General features: G+C 45.8%; 1 protein-coding gene across 1 annotated transcript in view; it reads left to right on the top strand.

Annotated features, from left to right (window-relative positions):
- Positions 1-24,094, top strand: part of plxnb2b (plexin b2b) — a 138,661-nt gene that overhangs the window by 85,715 nt on the left and 28,852 nt on the right. Inside the window, exons 3-15 of the mRNA XM_063197132.1 lie at positions 10,926-12,046; positions 12,158-12,346; positions 12,807-12,932; positions 13,227-13,327; positions 13,488-13,614; positions 14,068-14,224; positions 14,354-14,465; positions 17,885-17,996; positions 19,118-19,219; positions 19,890-19,982; positions 21,150-21,237; positions 22,255-22,418; positions 22,812-22,960. Of these exons, the coding sequence (XP_063053202.1) occupies positions 10,928-12,046; positions 12,158-12,346; positions 12,807-12,932; positions 13,227-13,327; positions 13,488-13,614; positions 14,068-14,224; positions 14,354-14,465; positions 17,885-17,996; positions 19,118-19,219; positions 19,890-19,982; positions 21,150-21,237; positions 22,255-22,418; positions 22,812-22,960 (2,639 nt within the window). The 5' untranslated portion in view covers positions 10,926-10,927. The remainder of the gene's footprint in view (positions 1-10,925; positions 12,047-12,157; positions 12,347-12,806; positions 12,933-13,226; positions 13,328-13,487; positions 13,615-14,067; positions 14,225-14,353; positions 14,466-17,884; positions 17,997-19,117; positions 19,220-19,889; positions 19,983-21,149; positions 21,238-22,254; positions 22,419-22,811; positions 22,961-24,094) is intronic.

Raw genomic sequence — 24,094 nt, 5'->3', positions numbered from 1 at the left:
ATGGAGAGAGTGGGGGAGAGCGAGAGGGAGAGTGATTGCATAATTAAAGATCAAATGTCATTGCCAAAGACACAAACATTTGGAAGATTGCAGTCCTTGAGATCCTGCATTCTGACTTTGCCAGATAATATTTCTTCCAGTTAGTTGTTTGTTAGTCACTTTTATTGTTTTGTTTGTGTTGAATTCTGAAATTGTGTGTGTGAGACTGTGCGTGTCTTTGTGTGTCTGTCTGTGCTCGCACATGTCTGTGTGTATATGCATGTTGATGTTTTTGAATTTGTAGATGGGGGCACAATTTATTGCCTTCCAAAAGACATTCTTACATTTACCAGTGAGCCAGCCAGCTAGTGAGGTTCGAAAATAGCCGCATGGCAATTTGGCACGCAAATGAGGCTACAGCAGCGCGCGTGCGACACTGCGGATTGATTGGCAGATTTTAGCCGCTGACATTTCCATGCGGAGAGGCAGTCTCTCTAGTCCCCACAGCATCCATAAAAGCTGAGGAACGCACACATGTTGATCTTGAGGAAAAGGTCAGGGCTGTCTCGCAGGACCTAATCACTCGCTCCTAGTCAATGAGCGTCTGCACACTTCTAACTGGTGCCGGGCGGGCGCACACTCAGCGACGTTTGTGTGGCTCGTGTGTGTTTGTGTGCCAAGGATCACCATCACACAGCTCTCCCACTGAGAGATGGAGAGATGGAGAGATAGAGAGATACAGAGGGAGAGAGGGAGAAAGGGAAGGAAAGCGAGACATAGAGAGAGAGAGAAAGTGTGAACAGAGAAATGGGCCCGGCTGGATGACTTGTACTTCTGCTCAGCCTCATTAATTCTGCCCGTGATTTTCTTTTTTTTTTTAATACAAGGGGTGAATTAGCCGACACAGAGAGCGGTCCCTTATGGCTTTTGACTGCTCTGGGTCCTGCACCCACCAGACCAGACCAACCGACCCCGACCCCAACCTGTTGCCGCTCCTTGCTAGCAGCGGTTAGCTGGTCTGGGCTCCACACTCGAGTGGGCTTTCTGTTTGGTGGAGGAGAGGAGTAATTAGAGTAGACGGACCGCGGGGGAATAAAGCAGAGACTGCGCTCCTGACAGACCTGTGCTTTTAGCGTCGCCATCAAAACGACCACATAATGGTGTTTGTTTAGCCATTACCAAAGCTCTCCTGTCTTGCTTCGCTGCAGTGCACCAGGCTTAGCAAAAAAAGGCTTTTGCTTAAAGTGCAATGGCTTTCACCAGCCTTGCGTTTCAGGTTTTTCACGTTTTGCTACATGTATGGGTGGGTTTGGAAAGCGTGTGATGTGAGTTGTATATAAAATATTCATGATCGCCGAGATTGAATGTGGACATTAAAGTAAGCCTACACATTTGCTCCAGTGTCATTGTTGTCATTTTCTTTTGGTTCATGCTAATTGCATAGATCATAGCTAGTTACATAGATCAAATGGAACCCTGTAGAATAAAATAAAGATGAGTGTGCGGTACATGCCTCTATTGAGCATGGCTGCTTTAAAAGGATGCTGGCTTGCTAGCCTGCCTGCCTGCCTACTCACTTGATTTCCCCCTGCAATTATACCTCACATGGCTAAATGGATCACTCTCCCTATTAGCCCGTTTTACAGGCATTTGTATCGTAGCAACCAGAGACCGTCATCCAGACATACCCCTCTTAAGCCAGTGACCATAGCATTATTATCGTCATGGCGCCTCACCTCGGTCGTGTCACATGGCCCACTCATACCCATGCTTGTAAGATAACTGCCCCTGAAAACGTTATCTGCCGGATGAGTTAAGTCATTGTCTCGGATGCGGCTATGCGCCGTGTGGCTGTTTTCTCTGTCTAGGGCCACAAAGCAGATGGGTCCTCACCTCACACATGGCCACGATGTGCATTCATCATGAGAAACCCAGCCATGACCTCATACGCCGATCTACTCACAGCAACGCTCACTGCTAGCAACAAAAGAGGCCATTTTTCTGCCCGACTGTAAAATGTCAGAAAAATAATTCACACACACACGTTCTCGTGATATTTTCTCTGCCTTGACCTTTTTTTTGCCGTTGAAATGGGAAAGAAAGAGAAATACAGTGTTGAGGGAAAAACACATATCTTTAGCAAAAAATTAATAATGGTGTGTGTTGTGGTGGAGAGACAGAGTTGGCAGCTTCCTCTTTTTATGTGGTTAGGGGGTGGAGAAAAATGATAGTGCCGTGTGAAGAGAAATGACATTAAGGTGCTGAAGGATCAGTATTCCCCTTGAAAGCTCTGGAGCTGAAGAGTGAAACCAAACCATATTAGATATCGGCACGCCTCATTGGCCTTAATGCTCCTCAAGTACAATCATTGTGGCCAATAAGGTGTGTAATGGATTCTTTCCACTGCGCTCTCGCTCGGACTTCTTAATTGTACATCAGTATGAAAATGTTTGTCTCTATTTAACTTTTTTGGACACTGACAGACGGAGAGCGAGAGACACAGACCGAGAAAGACTGGAAGAAAGTGACAAACCGAGGGAGAGAGAGACAGTCAGAGGGAGAGTGATTGAGACAGACAGAGAAGAGAGACGGTGCGAGAGTGGAATAAAGAGTGAGAGAGACAGAGCGAGAGAGAGAGAGCGTCCGTGATGGAGAGGGCATGAGCGACAGAATGAAATAAAGAAAGAGTGGAAGGTTATATTTGTTGGCCTATTCAGCCCAGCATTTAATCGGGTTTCAGCTAGGCCAGCTGTGTCCATGGCAGAATGAGAATGGTCACACCATGCCTGATGCTTGATGCGTGTGCTGTGCAGCCACAACAGCTCATTCAGCCATGGCACAGCACAGCACAACACAGCAAAGAAAGCCAGAATACACTGGAGATCATCCCAGCCTTTGTTTGTGTGTGAGAGTGCGGGTGTGTGAGGGTGCATGTGTGTGTGAGGCTACGTGTGTGTGTGAGGCTACGTGTGTGTGTGAGGCTGCGTGTGTGTGTGAGGGTGCGTGTGTGTGTGAGGGTGCGTGTGTGTGTGAGGCTACGTGTGTGTGTGAGGCTGCGTGTGTGTGTGAGGGTGCGTGTGTGTGTGAGGCTTCGTGTGTGTGTGAGGGTGCGTGCATGCGTGCGTGCATACTGCATGTGTGTGTGTGTTTAATTTTTGTGTGTACATATTTTAATTTGGAGTGTGTGTGTGTGACGTATGATGTCCCCAGTTTGCAATAGAGGGAACAGCTGTAGTTAGGGAAGGGGGGGGGGGGCGTTAGAGAAGGAGGATGACTGTCAGCAATCCAGACACTGATAAAGAAGCACCAGGCAACTCTAGATGGAAAGCCTCGCCATGAAATGTTGCTGGCAATGCAGCATGCAGATCTCACAGACGAGACTCCCAAAACAAATCTGCACACACACACACACACACACACACACACACACACACACACACACACACACGCACACGCACACGCACACGCGCTCTCTCGCTCTCTCGCTGTCACTCTCTCGATCACTTGCACGCACACATGCATACAGGCTGAATGAAACATATGCGGACGCGCGTGTACACACACACACACACACACACACACACACACACACACACACACACACACTAGAGTTCTCAACGGGCCTGAAAATGTCAACCCGACCCTACCCGGCCCGTGGCTTTTAAAGCCCGAGCCCGATGTTACCCGACACATCACTAGAATTATCTAACCGAACCCGGCCCGAGGCCCGAAGTCGGGGGTCGAGTTTCCCCACGTTATCCTATGGAGAATGACGGGTTGTGGTGGGTCTTTAAGGGCACTTAGGCTATGTGCAGTAAATTGCATAACCCACTTAAAAACCTAGTGAAAAGATATGTTCCACAATAGAAACATAATATGAAATGGGGAAACGTTCTTGCTATTTAAGCAGAATCATCCACAGCGCGATTGCAATAACCGCCTCTTCACGGCAACAACAATATGCACCTTTTGTTTTGACTTCTAAATTTAGGCTTACTACATTTCCACCCCGTGTATCTGATCAAATGTACGTGAGGTTGCCCCTCCCTCCTTGTTTGTTCATATGCGTGGATGAAATGGAAAGCCTGGCTGTGCCAAACATTGTTTAAAAGTTTCATAAAATTTTGGTCGGCACACAAGGTTTTGGACATACTAATTTCTAGTGGCACCTGGGCTACGGTTGGTGCATTGATCAGCCATGTAGCAAAAAAGACAGATAGCCTAGGTGAGAGGATGAGATCTTCCTCGGCTGGCGAGCGCTCCGCATGTGTGTGCGCCCCAAGACCCGACAGTTGCTTAAAAGTCAATTTGAGCACGAAAACAGCAAAGACAAGGTGATATTTCATTCAAACAGGGCCTACACGCTCCAAATAAAACATTTGCTGAGGGGATTTTCAACCAGACCGCAACGCGAGCAGACAGTCAGTGTGAAAAGCCAAGTCTACCGGCACCTTCGCTGCCGCTCGCTTACCATGCACGAGCCATTTAAATAGTGAAGTGGCATATCGCAACAGCACATGCTGATTAGCCAAATTATATGCAACAAAGTCGCCAACAAAGCGTGGATTTAACGTTTAATACGCATATGCCAACGTTGTGTGAATACGTGGAAAGGATAACCTAATTGGAAAGCCACTGTCCTTTCTAGTATAGCCTATGTAGAAGACCGCTTCGGTTTCGTTTCACCTCATGGGGAAAACATAATTTCCATGCACTGCATTTGCTGAGATTACTAAGCAATAAAGTTAGCGATCAAACTAAAAATATTGGTTGTTGTCATTACAGCATTTAATATGCTAGGCCTACTATGGCTGTTGTTTAAAATAGTCATTGGATTGCCAACCGTACCTTGTATTAAGAAACAAAAGTATGGTTCCATGAGCTGACATGGGACTCAATGTAGCCAATGTAGTTTTTCTGTGCGTTCCGGGACCTCTTTCCAACTCATCATGGCTGTGATGTGATGTTTGTTTTGCGTTCTGGTACCTTGTGATTTACAAATTAAGCACTGCGCAAGGTTGCATGCAGCAGCCTGCCAGACCTTCGTTACGCAGGCCTACATAGGCCTATATTTAGATAGATAGATTCTAGGTCTAGCTTTACTGACCCATCAAGGGGAAATTCGCCATGATTCACGGTAAACAGCAGAACTGATTTTTTTTTCACTGGGCGGAAAAGATTGAGCCCGCGGACCGAACCGACCCGAGCCATATGCTTATATTTTCGACCCGAACCCGGCCCGAACCCAAAGGGCCCGTCGGGTTTTTCGGGCTGACCCGACCCGTTGAGAACTCTAACACACACACACACACACACACACACACACACACACACACACACACACACACACACAGAGACACACAGAGACACAGTGTGTGTGTGTGTGTGTGTGTCTCTTTCTCTCCCACTCACATACACATTCTCCTACGCACACACTCATTCACTCCTTCTAACAAACTTACTCACTCCTAAACAAACAAGTGCACTCTGGCAATTTGTGAGGTAGATTTGTAAACTTCCGATGCACCTACTTCCGATGCACCTCTACACACACGCACGCACGCACCCACGCAGCAAGCACGCACGCACACACACACACACACACACACACACACACACACACACACACTCACAGTATATACACAGAGGCTCTGCTCTCTCATTGTCTCTTTTCTTACCCACGTACACATTCTCATGCACCCTCATTCAGTACTCACTCAGTCTCCCAAGCAAACAAGCACACACTAGTAATTTGTGATGTAGATTTGTAAACCTACATTGGCTGAACCCCCCCCCCCCCCAACACCCACACACACACGCACACTGACGCAACCAAATATATATACTGTCTTTGTCCCTGTTATGCACCTCTCTACGCACGCACGCACGCACGCACGCACGCACCTACACACACCTACACACACCTACACACACCTACACACACACAAAGACGCGCATCCCATCTCTGTGGAGTGTTTTTTTGTTGTTGTTGCTGTGTGTGGTGTGCTGTGTGTGTGTTATGCTGTGTTGTGCCGCGGTGCTGTGGGGTGCATTGTCGTGCTCAGGACAGCTGTGTCCCCTCGCTAACTCGCTCTGCACAGCCCAGCAGCAGCAGCAGCAGCAGCGGGGACCCACCCGTGTGAAGCCAGACAATGGCTTGGGCGGCTGCCCTGTCCCTGCCCCTGTCCCTGCCTCTCCCATGCCTGCCTGCCTGCCTGCCTGGATGAGGCAGGAGCGCTCTCCAAGTCAGTCAAATTGAAATAAATGAAGTGCCAGGCCTGACGGTGGGGTAATTGTTCATATGGAAATTGGATTGCCGTTGTCACACGAGCTTTCCTAAGCACTTCTAAAACAATTTTCTTCCTGGCTTTGCGACTGTGGGCAGGGGTGGGGTGGGGTGGGGGTGTGTGGGGAGGGGTTGGTATCTGCGTTGAATGAGATTTCCCCCGCTCTTTATGTTTTGGGCCATTCATGTGGGGAAAAAGGGAGGAAAAAAGAAGGGATGAAAGAAAAGAGCGAAGTGAAGGGAAAAAAAGAGGAAGAAGAAGAGGCGCCCATTATGAATGTTCCATGTGGAAGCGTTCATTCATTCACAATGACAATGTCATTGTGCGACGACGACAACCTGCATGGTCCATAGGCGGGTGCCGGCACACATCGCATTTTTTAAATTACACCTGGAGTTGAACAATCCCACTGGAAGAAGGAAAGGAATGGGAAGGAAGGGGTTAATTCCCTATTCGCCCTTTCCGGTCGCCGGAAGGCTTCAATGATTTCCAGTAATCATCTGCGAAGGTAAACACATAAATATGCCATGCATTAACTCCCCCATGTATAGCCGTGCAACACTAGTCAAGTGCATTAGTGCTCTACTACTGTGCTGTAGCCTGGGTCTTCTCATGTTGAGTTATTCATTTATTTATTTATTTTGAAATGGATTTGATCCATACGACTGTGTGTGTGCATCTAAGTGCTTGTGTGGGTCTGTGAGAGTTGCAATCAGAGATGTTTAAGAACTATTACAGGCAGTCAAACGAATCAGCCTGCACCCTGGAGACTGACTCATCAGCCCTTCTTACTTCCTTAATACATAGTTGACTTCCTTATATGCGGTCAAGGAGAGGAGCAGCCATTCACGCTGCACTACCACGGCCGACTGGAGCCTGGATCAGCGACTCTCTAGCACTGTACACACAAGTCTGTGTGTGTGTGTGAGAGTGCGAGCAAGAGAGAGTGAGGGGATGGGGTGTATGTGTATGCCTCTGTGTGTTCATTTGTGTGTGTGTGTGTGCGTGTGCGTGTGTGTGTGCGTGTGCGTGTGTGTGTGTGTGTGTGTGTGTGTTCGTGTGTGTGTGTTCGTGTGTGTGTGTGTGTGTGTGTGTGTGTGTGTGTGTGTGTGTGTGTGTGTGTGTGTGTGTGCACGAGCAAGAGAGAGCGAGGGGGGTGGGGTGTGTGTGTATGCCTGTGTGTGTGTTCATTTGTTTCTGTGTGTGTGCGTTTGTGTTCCTGTGTGTGCCCTGATATAATGGTCTGGGATGTTGACCGAGCATACAGGCCTAGTGCTGGTTATGCGCTGGGCAAACACAGGGGTGTGTTCCTTTTGCTTTCTCCACCAGCTGCCTGCTGACCTCCTTGCTGCTCTGCTAACATAATCCCTTCTTTTTTTTCTCTCAGAAGCTTTGCCTTTTTTTCCCTCCTCTGCCCGGCTTGTTTAGACACATCTTTCACCTTCCCCGGGTGAATATCTGTGTATATCTTACAGCTAGAAGGAGCATGTAGTGTCTTGTTTCTTCTTCCGCATGTGTGTGTGAGGTGAGTGAGTGAGTGAGTAGTACCCTTAGATGGCTGGGGAGACTGTCAGTCTCCCTCCTCTCAACCTACTTAGCCAAACGTGTTTCAGCATTAACAAGCCCGCGCTAATGAGAGCGGTCCATGCTTTTGTATTATCCTGGAGGTAAGCCTTTTCTCACTCCTCGCTCTCGCTCCCGCTCTCCTCTATTCTCCCAGACGATTATAATTTCACATTCAGGGCTTTCTGGCGCTGTTTTTCCAGATGTTACCAGGCTCATTAGTGACTAGGCCATTTCATTATTATTTATCCGTGTCCATGAGAGGATCATCTTGCTACAGTGTAGCTGTAGGGGAACACACCACTACACGTTCATTTATTTATTCAGCGTTTTGTGTAGTCATGCTTGAGAAGAGCTCGTTTTTGTTTTGTTTTTGGTGGTGTGCACTTGTGTTTTATAGCAGCCATGGGGAAACAGATCAAGGGGTTTCGGAATGGTAAGCACACTTTTCCCGCAATCCCCTTGTGTTGTTGGCTGATTTTTCCCTTGTAGGTTTTTTGAAGCTTCTTGAACTCTAGTGTCACACAGACTTAAGAGTGTGAAAAGTGATGAAAAGAATACGTGAGCATCCTTGGATGTGGGAAAATGTCTTTGAACACTGTAAAAGATTCCATTCTTTGCAGATTCAAGTGACCAGTGCTCGACATCTGAGAGAAATTTTGAAAATGCCAAACTTTTTTTTTTTTTTTACTTCTTCAAGAGCGGAATAGTTTTGCATGAATAAAACGAGGATTCTTTGAAGTCATTCAAGTTGCTGGAGAGTCACATTCCTGTATTTTTTTCCCTCCATCGGAACAAGACATATCTTTGCTCATATTTTACCATGCATACCTTCTGTTTTTGACTTGAAAGAGAATTTTGGTGAAGCAGCCAGGAGGAGTTACCTGTCTGCGCAAAAGCTTTTAATTCGAACCACAATTACTTGATATTTATGACTCGCATCAGGCTGGTCTTCACACACGCAATTTATTTCTGACCAAATGGATTATGCAAATACCATCTCTGCCTTTCTTCTTCCTCACTGAACCAATTTCTGCTCCAGCCAGGAATGCTCTAGCCAATAAAGTGCTTCTCTGCAGCGCACAACCACTTTATTTAAATGTCAACTTTGTATTGTGACACTGATTACATTTTTCCAAAACAATTTGGATTAATGAGGCCCTGTTTAATCAGACAGGTTAGTGAATGTCTCGCGCTGCCTGCAGTTGTTTTCATTCAGCATCAGTGCCTGGCAGTGATTGATACCAGCTAAGCGGAGGGGGTATTGACCTTGAATAGCAATCATAAACAGCTGTGTCACAGTAATTGAATCACAAATGGTCGTGATGCAAGTAGCCAATGGTCAGCCCATCCATCTGAGCCTATTTGTTTCATAGCCAAAGCTCCAGTATTGAATTATTTGCACATTCAAAACCCAATCCATCAGGGGGTGCCCTGCACTTGAGCTGACAGACTCTGAGATCACTGGGTGTCATGGCGACGACATCTGGGGTTCATCCATGGTCTTCCTCCCGAGTCATTTGGTGAAGTCGCACTTCAGTTAGAGAAACTTTCTGTTGCACAAAACTAGTTTGTATACCCTGTCGTAGTTTGAATGAAGGTATTTAAAGGTGGGAATTAAACAGGCCAGATACATTTACCAAGAGGAAAGGAAATTGAAATGGAGGATCCTTCTCATTTGTGTGTGTGCGTGCTTGAGTGTGTGTATTCGTGTTGAAAGTGAAAGTGAAAGCGAAAGTGTTCGTGTGCAGATCGGGGTTGGGCGAGATTAAGAAAAATCAAGCAATAAGGCAGGACAGGCACTTAAATGTAAATGTGACTCCAACCTGAAATTAACTAGGTCCAGAGGGTAGATGTATAATCCGTATCCTCTAAGTGCTCTGAGGCATAGCGTAGTAGAAGGTTAACATAATATAACAGCCATTCATTTGGGCAGCCCCACTGGGAAGCTCCATCAGGGCTTTTCAATTTGACACTGGCGTCTCACGGCCCGTGGCTGAAATGAGGAGGGAGGACGAGGACGAGCACGAGACGGAGGATTCCTGACAGAGCGCTCTGGCGTGCTACCTGAAACCCACAGCTTTAGTTTTTTTTCCAGCTTTGGTGGAGGGAGGGGAGTGGAGTGTCGTGTCCCCTCTAGCTATTCGAAACTTTAGAATACTGTAGGCTGTGACCTTAACATTTGTGCTGCAGAGGTTTTACAATGTTTTGTTTTGTTTGTGTGTTTGTTTATTGTGTTGTTTACCTTGAGTCATACCTAATAGATCCCTGAGATGCAGCTGTTCCCACTAGTGTGTCATGCATAACTCTCTTCTCTCTCCGTCTCTTTCTCACTCTTGTGTCTCCGGCTCTGATTCTCCAGCTGTAGTTATGCATAAAACGGTGCATAAGTGGCAATTTTTCTCACCAATTTTCTTTCTTTTTGCCCTCTCACTTTTTTGCTTGAACGCTTGAGCGGGCAAACCATTATCTGATGTGGGAGGAAGAAAAGAGAAGGATGAGCTTTAGTTATGGCTCGGATTCATTTGAAACAATTTTTAGAAATGTGCCCTCTTAAAAGCCCAAACATGGTCTTGATCTCCTGGAAGTCATTGCCTTATGCATCCCTAGCTCACTGTTAGCTTTGGCAAACTACTGCAGAGGCCTACCATTTGACAGCTTCAGAGATATGCCAGTCAGTGAAACTAGTGCACCGAGGTCATGTCTCACAGCAAGTTGCTTTGAATCCCAAGCCGAGGAGCTAAAAAATTGTAGGTTTGAGTCTGATGGCAGGAAGTCTCAGGTTAGTGCTAGGGTGTATTACATTACATTACATTTTGCAGATGCTTTTATGATTTTATGCTTTTATGTAAAGCATGTAAAAAATTGTAGGTTTGAGTCTGATTGCAGGAAGTTGCCAGTTAGTGCTAGGCTGTATTATATGATATTGCATTTTGCAGATGCTTTTATCTAAAGCTGCTTTCAAATGATCCAAAGTGACTTACAAACTGTATGTGCTGTTTCAGTAATGGGTGATGCAGATTTTAGAAGATTACAGTATTTTATCAGTTAATTTCTCTAATTTGTTTCCCCCTCCTTGTTTTTTTGTTTCCCTAGACATGGCGAGTCTGCCTTGGGCATCCCTGGTCCTGCTCTGCATATCCACAGTCTGTGGACAGGAGGCAGAATTTCCAGAATTCACCTCCGAGACGCCCATCAACAACGTGGCGCAGGATCCCCGGACAGGGCGCGTGTACGCGGGGGCCGTCAACGCCGTCTACCAACTGGACGGCTCGTTAACCAGGGAGCACAAGCTGGAGACAGGGCCCAAAAAGGACATGCGTTCCTGCACGCCGCCCATCCACAACAACTGCCCCGATCCCAAAGAGACCAACAACACCAACAAGCTGCTGCTTGTCAACCCCTTCAACAACTCGCTCGTCATCTGCGGCAGCGTGTACAGAGGGATCTGCTCTCTGGTCAACCTGAGCAATATCAACCAGCTGATCTACTACAGCGACAGCAAGGGCGAGCGGACCTATGTGGCCAGCATTGAGGACAGTGTGTCCGTGGTGGGCATCATGTCCCACCTAAGTACTCAGGACAGCAACTTCACCGTGTTTGTGGTGGGCAAAGGCTATGGCAGCCTGGACAGCTCCAAGCTCATCAGCACGCGGATACTGCAGAACTACAATGATTGGGTGATATTTGAGGGCATCATAGATGCCTCTGCTGTGCAGGCCATTCCTTTCGTCCCCAAATACATGCATGACTTCCGCTACACTTTCAAAGACGAGACGTTCATCTACTTTCTTTTCTCGCGGACGATGGGTGGGAACGACAACAAAAACTTCACGTTCATTTCACGTCTTTGCGAACAAGACGACCACTACTACTCCTACACGGAGCTGCAGCTCAACTGTGGCACCGACAACCGCTTTAACAAGGTGCAGGCGGCCTATGTGGCGAGTCCTGGGAAAGAGCTCGCCCGCAGCATGACGGAGTCTGGGCTGTACGGCAACGTCGTCTCCTGGGACCGGGTGCTGTTTGTGGTGGCCAGCCCCGACGACGAGGACCAAACAGAGTCGGCCTTGTGCTTGTACCCCCTAAAGAGAATCAACGAGAGAATACAGGACATCATTAGTGCCTGCTACAGTGACTCAGGAAAGATTGGCGGAAAGCCTGCAGTGGATATTCCTTATTCATCCAAAACAGATGACCTTTGTAACAAGCGGGAGGTAAGTTTACACTCGCTGCAATAATATGCTGAGATCGAGGGGGCTTACAGTAGCTATTGTGGGGATTTTGTGAGGTAACGATTGCAATGGTTGTTTTGCTATCTTCTGCAGAAAAACTTTGCGGCCCGCTATAGGTGTGGAGCAGACTTCCTCCCCTCCCCTCTGGCCAGCAAGCCAGAATTCGCCCTGACGGCTGAGGCCATGTACACGAGGAAGGGACTTCTGACCGCGGTGGCCATTGCTGTGGAGCACGAGCACACCATAGCCTTCCTAGGCAACTCCGTCGGGGAGGTTTTCAAAGTAAATGCAATATCAACCATAATCTACTTTAGACTCAATTTCAGTGTGTTTATGTCTGTGAAATCCAGTCAGTGGATGCGAAGTGTGTGGAAGATTGTCAATTTAGCCCTTCAGTTTGAGGCTAGAGATGCGCAGAGTAGCATGAATTACACACAATGCCTTGACAGATGCTGTGGGTAATATAAGGTCAGCCTTTCACACACAGTTTTGACAGTTTTAAGCTTAAAAAACCCATAAGCCACCACCAAGAGTCTGAGGGGGACAAGCTGTAAGACAATAAAGCTCTGTAATCATGGACTTAACCAGAAGAGTCTATGGAGACCACCAGATAAAAATAACACCGAGCATGCTGCCTTTGTGATGCCTCGTCTTGTGGGCTTGGCTTAATAGGCTGCTTTGGATGGAGACCAAAGTTCATCTTTAACTTCAATTTTCACAATATTTCTCTCTTGCTCTTCAGCTTCACTTGTTCAGTCACCCAGAAGTATATAACAAGGGCCCGGGAGACACCACGGGAGACGCCGTCAACAAAAACCTCTTTTTTGACACGAGCTTGACCCACCTGTATGTCACCACCAAGAAGAAGGTAAGCGATGTACCACATGCCTTAAGTGTCTAATTTCTGCTAACCATCTGTGTTTGTGTTTTTGTTTGCGGTGGGTTCATTATTTTTTTTGACATTGCATTGGCTGGTGAGCTTGCTCTGTATTTTTTTATGCCTCCGAGGCATCTTAACCACAGAGGCATCTTGTGTTTTTTATTTAGTGGAGAATGCAGTAAAAAGATGATTAAGAGATATTGAGTCTGTTAACTAAAGCGCTGTATGAGCTATATTATCCTTCTTATGGATATATTTTAAGACGTTGTGGTCATCCAATAGATCACCAAAGTCCCTGTGGAGACATGTGGTCTTAAGACGGACTGCCAGTCATGTGTCGGACTGAAGGACCCCTACTGCGGGTGGTGCGTCCTGGAGGGGAGGTAAGGCTTGGCGCTGAGACTTTACTGCATCAAAATGAAGCTAAAGCTCTCTGCTCTTGGACACACCAATCTGCCTCTCTAGACAGAGGTTCTTAATAGTGGCCACAGATTCCCGGTCAGCTGGATTGATTGTGCGAGCTAATGGCCATTTGTAAAATAGGTGCACCAGGAGGTCGGACTGCCGGCGCGCGGAGGAGAAAAATGGCTGGCTGTGGAGCCCCAAGCAGCAATGTGTCAAGATCGTGTCCTTCCATCCCCCGAACCTCAGCTGCAAGAAGACACAGCAGGTGAGAGAAAGATGAGACAACACACACACACACACACACACACACACACACACACACACACACACACACACACACACACACACACACACACACACACACACACACACACACACACACAACAAATGCCTACAAAAAGCTTTATCATCTGCCTGAAGTGCTGATGAATAGCTCCTGCTAAAATGTTCCTGTACACAAAATAGGATATAGATTTCTTCCGAAAGGACTATTATACATTTGTATAATTGCCTAGATTCGCTGATAACTTCAAAGCATTAGATCACCAGTTGTCGGGCAAGACGCTGAACTTCATTTTCATGCACACAGAATTGGCTCAACTTTGGACGCCGTGGTACAGTAATCAATATGCCCGAAGAGACTAATTATAACATTTAAAAAGGCTGATGCTGAAAGTGTCCTTTTCGTTTTCCCCCCATGTTTTCCCCCCTCCCACAGGTGGACATCCACATCCCCTCCCTGCCCACCATTGGCCCTGCTGACCAGCTGCTGTGCGCCTTTGGCTCCATCGAAAGCAGTGCAGTAATGAAGGACTCCATGGTCACCTGCAGCCTGCCCGAGCCATATGCCATCCCTCCCACGCCTGAGCAGCAAGGTGGGGGTCCCCCCTGCGCAGTCGCTAATAAGTGCAGCAACTGCACAATAAGCCATGTGAATGTGCTGAACAAAAGGTTACTGCGTAGTGTCCTGCTCACATGTTGTTGTTTGCCTTGGCGTGGTGTAGATTTTGTGGCCGTGCCCTTGAAGATCTTCGTCAACAAGACGGTGGAGGTGGCGGCCAGCGAGTACAAGTTCTACAACTGTGCAGCGGCCATTCACAAGTCGCCGAACACACCGTATGTTGTTCAACACACACACACACACACACACACTCACTCACTCACTCACTCACTCACTCACTCACTCACTCACTCACTCACTCACTCACTCACTCACTCACTCACTCACTCACTCACTCACGCAAGTATATGCACATACACGCAAGCATATGCACACACACGCAAGCATATGCACACACTGCATGTAGTACTACTGCTTTAACTCACACACACACACACACACACACACGCAAGCATATGCACACACTGCATGTAGTACTACTGCTTCAACTCACTAGTTACACACACACACACCCACACCCTTACAAACGCATGCATCCATGCACACTCTCCATCCCTCTCTCTTTGTCTACCCTCTCCTTTTACCTTTCCTCTCCCTTTGTGTCAGCATCCAGTCACAGTGCTGTATTTATGCTGACAACTGAGTGTAATGAATACAAGGAATACAATATATATTTATAAATGAATAAATGCACATGTAAAAAGTATAGATGTAAACGTATTCACTGTCCTTTAAAATTGTCATCTCCACAATTATAAAGGTTAACCGATACATAATTCCCCCGAGCAGTATTTTATTGTTATGCAAGGGCTGGAATGGACTGATCACTGCCAAGGTCAGTGGCATTGAATTAATCCCAGATGGGGTGATCATCTAGCTCTATACAGTATACCTACAGTACCTGCTTATTGGGCAGGTATTTAATACTGTGCGTGATAATGAATCATAATTAATGCTAACTGATATCAGAGCCATTCTGTTGATTGTGAAAGGTCTTGGCTCTTGCAAATACATTGTTGTATCCCATAGCTGGTTGCACAATGAGAAAGGCACACGCCGAAGCGCGTCTGTGCACAAAAATAAAAAACAGTTTTCATGCAATATGCGCCCCTTTCTGTTTGAATTTGAGTGTTTTATTTGGGCCAGCACCCTAAAAATTAATCAAAAAAACTGAAAACCTGAGTGAACCCTGTTACCTGCCATAAGAAGCTGAACATGCAGCTTCATGATGTCCTTTGCCCTCCTTAGTAGTACAGTATGCTGTTATGTTGGACAGTCAGGTACAATATTTAGATAGTTAAACTGTATGCACAATATATGTATGTGTATAGTAATATTTTGTACTGTATCTCTAAATGTCAATAATGCCTATTAATGGAACCGATTGCACTGTACATTGTACTATGCATTAGAGCGTGGCTCGGGCCGGTTTTTTCTGTCCGAGCCCGGCCCTCAGCCGACAGAAAAGTGATCAACCCCGACCCGAGCCCGAGACTAATTAAAATGTTTGTGTCCGAACCCGTCCGAAGCCCGAGACCACTGTAATAACAACAGAACCTGTGCGCAAGCAATATTTTCTATGTGGCCTCCTTCATACTCAAAATAGCACGTGATAAATAGCCAGGATAGGCAACTAGGATGAGGCAATTTGCTGTAGCCTATACCTAATTTAGTTACGCACGCATAGTAAGAACACACGCATACATGTGACAGCGCACCTTATGTTTCTTTCGGTTAGACCAGAGATGTTGTGTGCTGTGATCAAATGCATGGGAGGGGCGTGAGAGGACAAGAAAGGCGAAACTAACGAATACGGTTTGGATGCAGTCAGCGCGGCTATGGACGCATTTGTTACGTTACTGTTAGTGCAAATAAATCCCCGCGAGCCGGTGAAGATGCCACTCCTTGTCGTTAAGAAGGATGGGCTATAAGTTCACCCCGAAGAACAGTAGCCTGTTCGGCCCTCCAAGAGAATGTCATTTCCCCTGATGTCCATGCGGTCAATATAAAATCAGGAAAGGTTGCACGCGCATAGTTACAACTGTAGGCTACAGTAAAAGTGACAAGAATTAAGAACCTACGTGAAGGACATGAAATGTCACAGCGGACAAAGTAGTAACAGGAAACCTCTTCGCCCCTACCTTAGGCAACTCCACGTAGCGTGTGCGTCTTCTTTAATCCATATTATGCTCCTTGCTACCCCTTGCTGGAAATGTAATCCTTGGCGAGCAATGCAGTGACAAACTTCGTCATTTTATGTTCAACATTTAAGACAGCACCGAAGGCATGCTAAAACATGGCCTACACTAGGCCTACAACAAAAGACCACGCGTTCACTGACAACTGTATTTGGCGCTTATTAAGAAAGCAAGTTGACTCGGCATTCCTGCTCGGCTGACTGGGAGTGAGCGTCCATGTTGCCACTGGTAACTGGCGCGTGCATACAGCCAATAATAATCACTCGCACGAGTAGGCCTAGCCTACCAACATTTTCATTTATGCATATTCAATTACTTATTTTTTAATCACAAAACTGCCGTTTGCATGAACTGAAACGTTTCCTCTGATTGCTTACAATTTTCACAATGTCTGTTTGGTTCAAGCCCGAGCCCGACCCGAGTCCGACAGATAGGCCTATTCTATTTTTTTTGTCCGAGTCCGGCCCGGCCCGTCGGGTTCCGACCCGGCCCGTCGGGCTTCGGTCGGGTTGCCATGCTCTGCTATGCATTATGCATCACACAGCTCTTTGAAGGATGAACGAGTGAATTTGGGATTATTCACTACAGCATAATGGCTCACAATGACTTGCGCTGGTTAAGGAAGTACCTGCCTTTATAATTTTCTAAGAGAAAATGCTGGCGAATTTCAAGAGGAGAAGGCACGCTTTTTTTCATCCCACAGTAAAGTTTCCATTTTATTCATACACTGTGGTGCGTGACTGATGCAAGAATTGAACACACTTCTTTAGATACCTTTTTTTTCCCGGCGATCTGTTGTTTCAAGGATGAGGAAATTGCTTTACTTCCCTATTCATTCATCAAAATGAAAGTCAATCTCTTGCAACCCCCCTTTTTTGTGGTCCCCGTTTTTCTCCTCCTGCTTTGTTTTTTAGGCGAGGGTAGAAAGATCTGATGAATGGGTTTTGTTTCACGAGATGTTTGGAAGATTAATTTTGCTCTCCGTATTAATACACTGTGTGAAATACAATTTTCAAGCCCACGCATCTCCAACCAAACTGAACTGCCCAACTTTTCCTCCCTTCCCCCAATCTTGTTCCCCGCTCTCTTTCCCTCTCCCTCTCCCTCTCCCTCTCTCTCTCTCTCCATCTCTTTCTCTCCCTCTCTCCATATTTCTCTCTCTCTCACTCTCTCTCTCTCACTCTCTCTCTCTCTCTCTCTCTCTCTCTCTGCCTCTTTCTCTCTCTCTCCCTCTCCCTCTCTCTCTCTCTCTCTCTCTCTCTCTCTCTCTCTCTCTCTCTCTCTCGCTGTCTCCTCTCTCTCCATCTGTCTCTCTCTTTCTTTTTTTTCTCTCTCTCTCTCTCTCTCTCTCTCTCTCTCTCTCTCTCTCTCTCCCTCTCCCTCTCTCTCTCTCTCTCTCTCTCTCTCTCTCTCTCTCTCTACTACTCCTTCCCCAGGTGCACTTCCTGTGTCAGCAGCGGCTGGGGCTGTCAGTGGAACACCCGCGACCACACGTGCAGCGACATGAGCGACCAGGACTCAGACCCTAACATCATCCGACACAAACAAGTAGGCCATGCTTACTCTCCTGCTTACTCTAGCACAGCATTGCACTCTGACTTTGTGTGAGTCTGTGTGAGTTGGTTTAAATGCAGAGGGTGTTTTTTTCTCAATCTTCAAGGTACATTTTTTTCAATAGAAGAAAAATCTCAAGGCACACCTCCAATCAGAAATGTTTTTAAAAACTCTGTAGCTTATATTAATCAGACACAGTCATTCTTATCAACTTGAATATGGCTCAAAGAAACACAAACATGTTTTCTAGTCATATTGCTAATACGAAAAGTGTTTTTTGAGCAATTATGTGCAATTGAATAATTTCCCAAGGCACACGTGATAATTTCTCACAGCTCACTTGTGTGCCACGTCTCAGTGGTTGAAAATCACTGTGTGTCGTGTGTAATAATCACACACTAACAAACTAGTCTGACTTTCATTTCACTTTTATCTGTAAAGCTCCGCTATTGTTTGTTTTTTAGGTTTCCTGGGTTTGTTATCATTCGCTGGGTTTATTATTTATTTCAGTTTTTAAGGAATTCTCAAATGAAATCAGCAAAAGGGTACAGGCAGCAAGGATGTTTGTGTTTTACCTGTGTTTATTTATTTATTTATTTATTTGTCGTGATTTATTTATTTGCTGTTGTGAATCACAGAGTTTGAAACGCATTAGTGACTTATGGCACTCAAAAGGTCATGCAGGGAAACATGTTTTAGATGGCAAGAAAATGATGTTCTCTGTGCGGGGGGTTAGCAGCGGGTCGAGACGGGAATGAGAGACTGTGAGGTGCTCGACGCTGAATAGAAAATAAGGGTACAAATCTTGTGTGAAATAGGTCACAACACACCAAACACACACACACACACACACACACACGAACACACACACACACTAACACACACACACACACGAACACACACACACACACGAACACACACACACACACGCGAACATACACACACACGAACACGCGAACAAACACACACACACACACACACACACACACACACACACACACACACACACACACACACACACACACACACACACACACACAAAACATACGTAAGCCTGTACCACAAAAGCCCAACGCTTGCTTTGTGTTCTTCTGTCTCATGTATTATGTACACAGGCAGCAAGCTGTCCGAGATTTGAAAACCCCGACCCCATTCTCATTCCTGTCGGCCACAAAACCCAGATCAGCTTTGAGGGGGTCGAGCTCACTCCGTACCTGGTGAGTCATTCGAGTCATCAAGACTTGTAAAGCCTTTTCTGTATTTCTGTGGCTGTAGAGGTGGCGGGGGGGGGGGAGTGGACCTTCAATCCATCACATCTGTGTGTGCTGCATTCCGAAATTGAGTGAGATCAGTCATGGAGAATTGTTGGTTGTCCTCGCTGGTTCGTTGCCGTCTGTCGGCTTCCTCTTTCTCTGTCTGTCTCCCTGTTCTCCCTCTCCAATTCACTCCTCTCCTCTCCATTTGGCTTCACTCCATCCCCCTCTCTCTCTCTCTCTCATTACACACCGTAAATCACATAAAGAGATCCAGATATGAGAGGAATTTGTGGGGTAACGCGTAGGAATTTAGATCACATGTTGCCTCTCCAACTGGAACATCCCATGAACGTCCAGGTTTGACTTGTGCATTCCTTTACCTTGCCAGCCCAATGTTATTGTGCTTATTGTCTTTCCCGACTCCCTACCACAATAGTATGTACATATACTTTCTTTTGCCTTGATATCTCTATATTTACTTTTGTGTGATCGTCTTCCCCCAAAGAATGAATGATCATCACACTGAACACACTGTGGATTTCGGAATATGTCTAATGCATTTCTTTACCTTGAAGAGCTAAACATATTTTTTTGCTTATTGTCTTTCCCAACTCCCTCCCATTCCCTCTAGAATCATGAGTTTGTGATCGGCACAGAGCTGATGGAGTATGAGGAAGACATCAGGATAGAGAGTGGCCCGTTCTACAGTTTCTCTGGATTTGAGGTGAGAGGAGAGGGCGAGGCATACTGTGACACTGGTGATGTTAGTCAGGTGTTCATCTGCACACATGATTATCACATGATTATATACTAACTCCCGCTTTCTCAATCATTTGTTTCTCAATCATTATCTCTCTTTTTTTAAATGACCTAATCATTAATATTAATGTTTTTTATGGTGAATACCAACTCCTGGGGAAAACAGTATCATCTAGCCATTCAACTATCAATGTTCTGTGTGTAGTCAATACCTACTTCTGTTAAGCATGGGTGCACTCCTAGTTAGCATTGGAATTATTATAAAGTTCCATGAGAGTATGTGAAGTGGAGTCATGAGTAATTCATGAAGTAATGAGTTCTGAAGGGAAGGTGTGAGCAAAGTACAGGATGAAGATCATATCCATCAGACAAAATGAAATCCTAACTTGAAGAGTTTAGGATGACTTTGTTAGTTTGTACATGTATTACTTAGTAGAGTAACATTTATTAATAACAGACGAAATGAAATACTTTTTTGTGCTTTGAAGTGCTTTTCTTGTTTGTGGTGAAATACTTGATCAGCATGTCTTGCTCAGGTGTTTTCAGCAAAACTTCGTTCACTTCGACAGTGTAATGATTGAACATTTTCCTTGTTAGAATACTGTATACTGCTGGTGTCCCCTATGTCACATCTGTATGCATGCAGCAGCACGCTGTGAAAAGTTTTTGGTTGTTGTAAGGTCCAGGTCCTTCTTGACCCTGTGCAAGAGAGTCTGACACAGAGATCAGAGCACCCCCTGGTGCACACAAAGTCAGCTCCAACAACATGCACTTCATTAAAAGAAAACTACTCTCGTAGTATAACCACTTTTGTTTCTGCGTAGAGATACAAATGTATTGAAAGGGAAAACATTTTGCACCACTGCAGCGAAAAAGGGAACATGCCCCCGGCTATGCTCTTGTTTCGCAGTGAATTCCTTAGCTTCAGTGTTGTTGAGTGCCTGCCAAATGTATTCAAAGGGAAATGTTGCACATAGAAACAAGCATGCAAATTGCGGTGCCTATGGGGGCGAAAAAGATGATCTCTTTCAAACTGTGGTCGTGGGCCGATGTGAGTCCACATACAAATGTGACAACCTTCTTGGCTCAGCGATGGCAGTTAACTTTGTTTTTTCTCCTCTATTCCTTTTAGTTTTCGTATGACAAAGCACATGAGACCACCATTTTCTTCTACGTGAAAGACAAATCCTCGGGGAAGAAGATTGACAGCTTGTTAAACGGTGGGTTCCACTCTTTAGTGTCTCGTTCAAGGATCACTTTCCAACTCCAGGCTATATCTGTCGACGGCGTCATAAATGAGGAGTAATTGCCAAAATCTTAAAGTGAAAAATCAGGTTCTTCCGATCTCCTTTAATCAGTGAGTGTTTCCACACCGTCGGTGCTGTTAATTAGTGTGAAACGATTACAGATTCATATTTTTGCTTTCTTAGTCATTAAAATAACCACACAGGGTCACACAGTTGCAGCGATTTCTTTTCAGGCTTTTACGCTCATTCAAGGAGATTTTCCAAATTGGTGAGACTTGGGAGCAAAGTGCTAGATACTTGTATCATTAGAAGGACTTGGTAGTCGTCTCCTGAAATTCAACCTGTAATCTAATGAGTGCTCCGCTGCTCTTCACTCGTGTCTTGCGGTGAGAGAGTAGAAACGCTGTTTGCTTTTTAAGTAGATGGGCTTCAGTGACCTTAATCCCTCATTGTCCTTTCTTAAACGTGTCCTCATTTGTGTCCACCACCATGCACTCTGTACCATGCACCTTGTATAGGCCTAGTTGCACAGTGGGCACAAGAACGGCACTTTCCATGTCTTTGGTGTCAAAATTGTAAGCTATCAAATATAGCATATATGCTAGGGGTGTATCGTATACAAAAATCACAGTTCGGTACGTACTAATCATTCAAACTGTTACTTGGGGTCGGAGATTTCATCAGTGTGAGAAATAGCACTTTTCACAAGTTGTCACAAAGAACAAGCCTCTACACCAGTTTTTTCTTGCATTCTCTCTCAGCATTCTGCATGAGCCACTGAATGTAGTGGCAGCATAATGTAGAAAACATGAACAGAGTAGTCTGTTACTCTACCTTTCGGTACAGCACTGTTTTGTTCGGTACAAATACAATACATTATACCAGAGAGAATGGATAATACTCCTAGAATCTCTGATTATACTGTTCCAGGCCTAGTATATACTATTGTACATTTCATAATGTGTTCTCGTTTGGTTCCGGCATGCACAGTCACCTTGTACAACTGCGCGGTGGGCCGGGAAGACTGCAGCCTGTGCCGCAACGCCGAGCCAAAGTACAACTGCGTGTGGTGTGCAGGAAGAAGGGGCTGCGTGTACGAGAAGCTGTGCTCGACAGATGACTCGCAGCCATGCCCCAACCCCACTATTACAGACGTGAGTGTAAATGCTGACGGCATGGAGCAGTCAAGCTAACGCATGCCTGGTTTTGATCTCACGCGGTGCCTATATTAAAATGAGAAGTTCTAATTTGAAGGGTTATTTCGGGTTTTGTATTTTTTTATTTTTTTATTTATTTATCTTTCTACATTTCAGAACTTAGTTGATGGGGTCAAAAGCTTAAAGTTTCCATTGAGTGACTCTACTCACGTAGATATTTACATGTGGTCATTCAAGCTGGAGATTAAAAAGTGGAGTTAGTCAACTCAGCCTCTGACCAATGCTGCATGCAACTTTAAACGACTGCACAAATATATGCATCTATTGCAACGCAATATAAACATTTGGAAGTGGAACTGCACGCTTCATTTCTTCCCTGATTCTGTGCAGATTGAACCCAGTTACGGACCTATCCAAGGTGGCATTGCTGTCACCATAAAAGGCTCCAACCTTGGTATTCACAAAGAGGACATCAAGAACATCACAGTGGCAGGCGTGCCTTGCACACATCTGGGCAATCACTACTCCGTCTCCACCAGGTATCCACCCCATCACATTTGCATTTGAAAGTTAGGGTGTGTAAATGTATGGTGTAAGTACAACACTAGCACAGGATATTACAGTACACATAGCGGTTACCCCAATTATTCCATGGTACCTAAAGCGGGGGTTAGACCTTGCTGTTACTGAAACAAACCTAAAAAACCTAACAAGAAAACCCCAAAATGTGATCCAACCAGCGCAGAATCGGGGACATTGCTCTATAGTAACTGTAGACCACTTACTCAGTGAAGTTATTTTTGCTGGAAGGAAACTATGGCAGGTGGTTTTGTCTATTACAGGTACTTCTACTTTTACTTTGGTCGCCTCAGGTAGTCTGGAGCCTGGACACTGGGTACAAGCCCCAAAAATATACTTTGTTGTTTAACAAACGGCAACGTTTCAGTCGAAAGAGGCTTCTCTCTCTCACACAACCACCCCAGCTCAGGCTTCCAGCTTTCCAGATTCCTCCATGCACCTGCCTTGCCTTGCCTTGCTTGCTCCAATTCCCATGCTTTTCGCACAGGTGAGCGTTACCTTAACGTTGCCCACTCCTCTGAGGAGAAGGGAACATATATGGCAGGTGTGCACACCTGCGCGAACGGAGAGAGATGCTGTGTGGGCTGCTTCTCATGGCACTTAACATACACACACACACACTTTTTGCCCGTAATGCGTTTTGTGTATCATGAGAACTAAACATATCAGTGGAAACAAAGCTGCCCTTACATGTGGGTTATGTGCTTGCCATATGGATTGTACACAGTGGAGGGAATTTCGAAGTATGACAGGGAGGGAGGGGAGGGGAAAGCTGGAATGAGGTCTGTTCACAGATGCAGACCTAATCAATTCTATTCTTTTTTTTGTTGGTGTTGTTTGTTGTCGCTGCAGCCAGTCACTGAAGGGAGTTTGATGGATGAACTCTGTAATTTGTCTGTGTCACCATGTTATTGTGGATGGCAAGGAAAGGGAGCTTCTCCACAGCAGGTGCTCCTTCTCCGCTTGATAAGCGAGAGAGCAAGTGAGAGAGAGAGAGAGAGAGAGAGAGAGAGCGCCAACTCGCCCATGTGGCACGGACGCCTCGACGACTTGAGCAGAGAAAACGCCTGCTCCTCATCCATCCCTCATCTAGT

The sequence above is a fragment of the Engraulis encrasicolus genome, chromosome 4, assembly GCF_034702125.1.
Source record: "Engraulis encrasicolus isolate BLACKSEA-1 chromosome 4, IST_EnEncr_1.0, whole genome shotgun sequence".
Taxonomy (NCBI): Eukaryota; Metazoa; Chordata; class Actinopteri; order Clupeiformes; family Engraulidae; genus Engraulis; species Engraulis encrasicolus.
The sequence above is the reverse complement of the archived record's forward strand: the minus strand, read 5'-3'. Positions and strand labels throughout refer to the sequence as shown.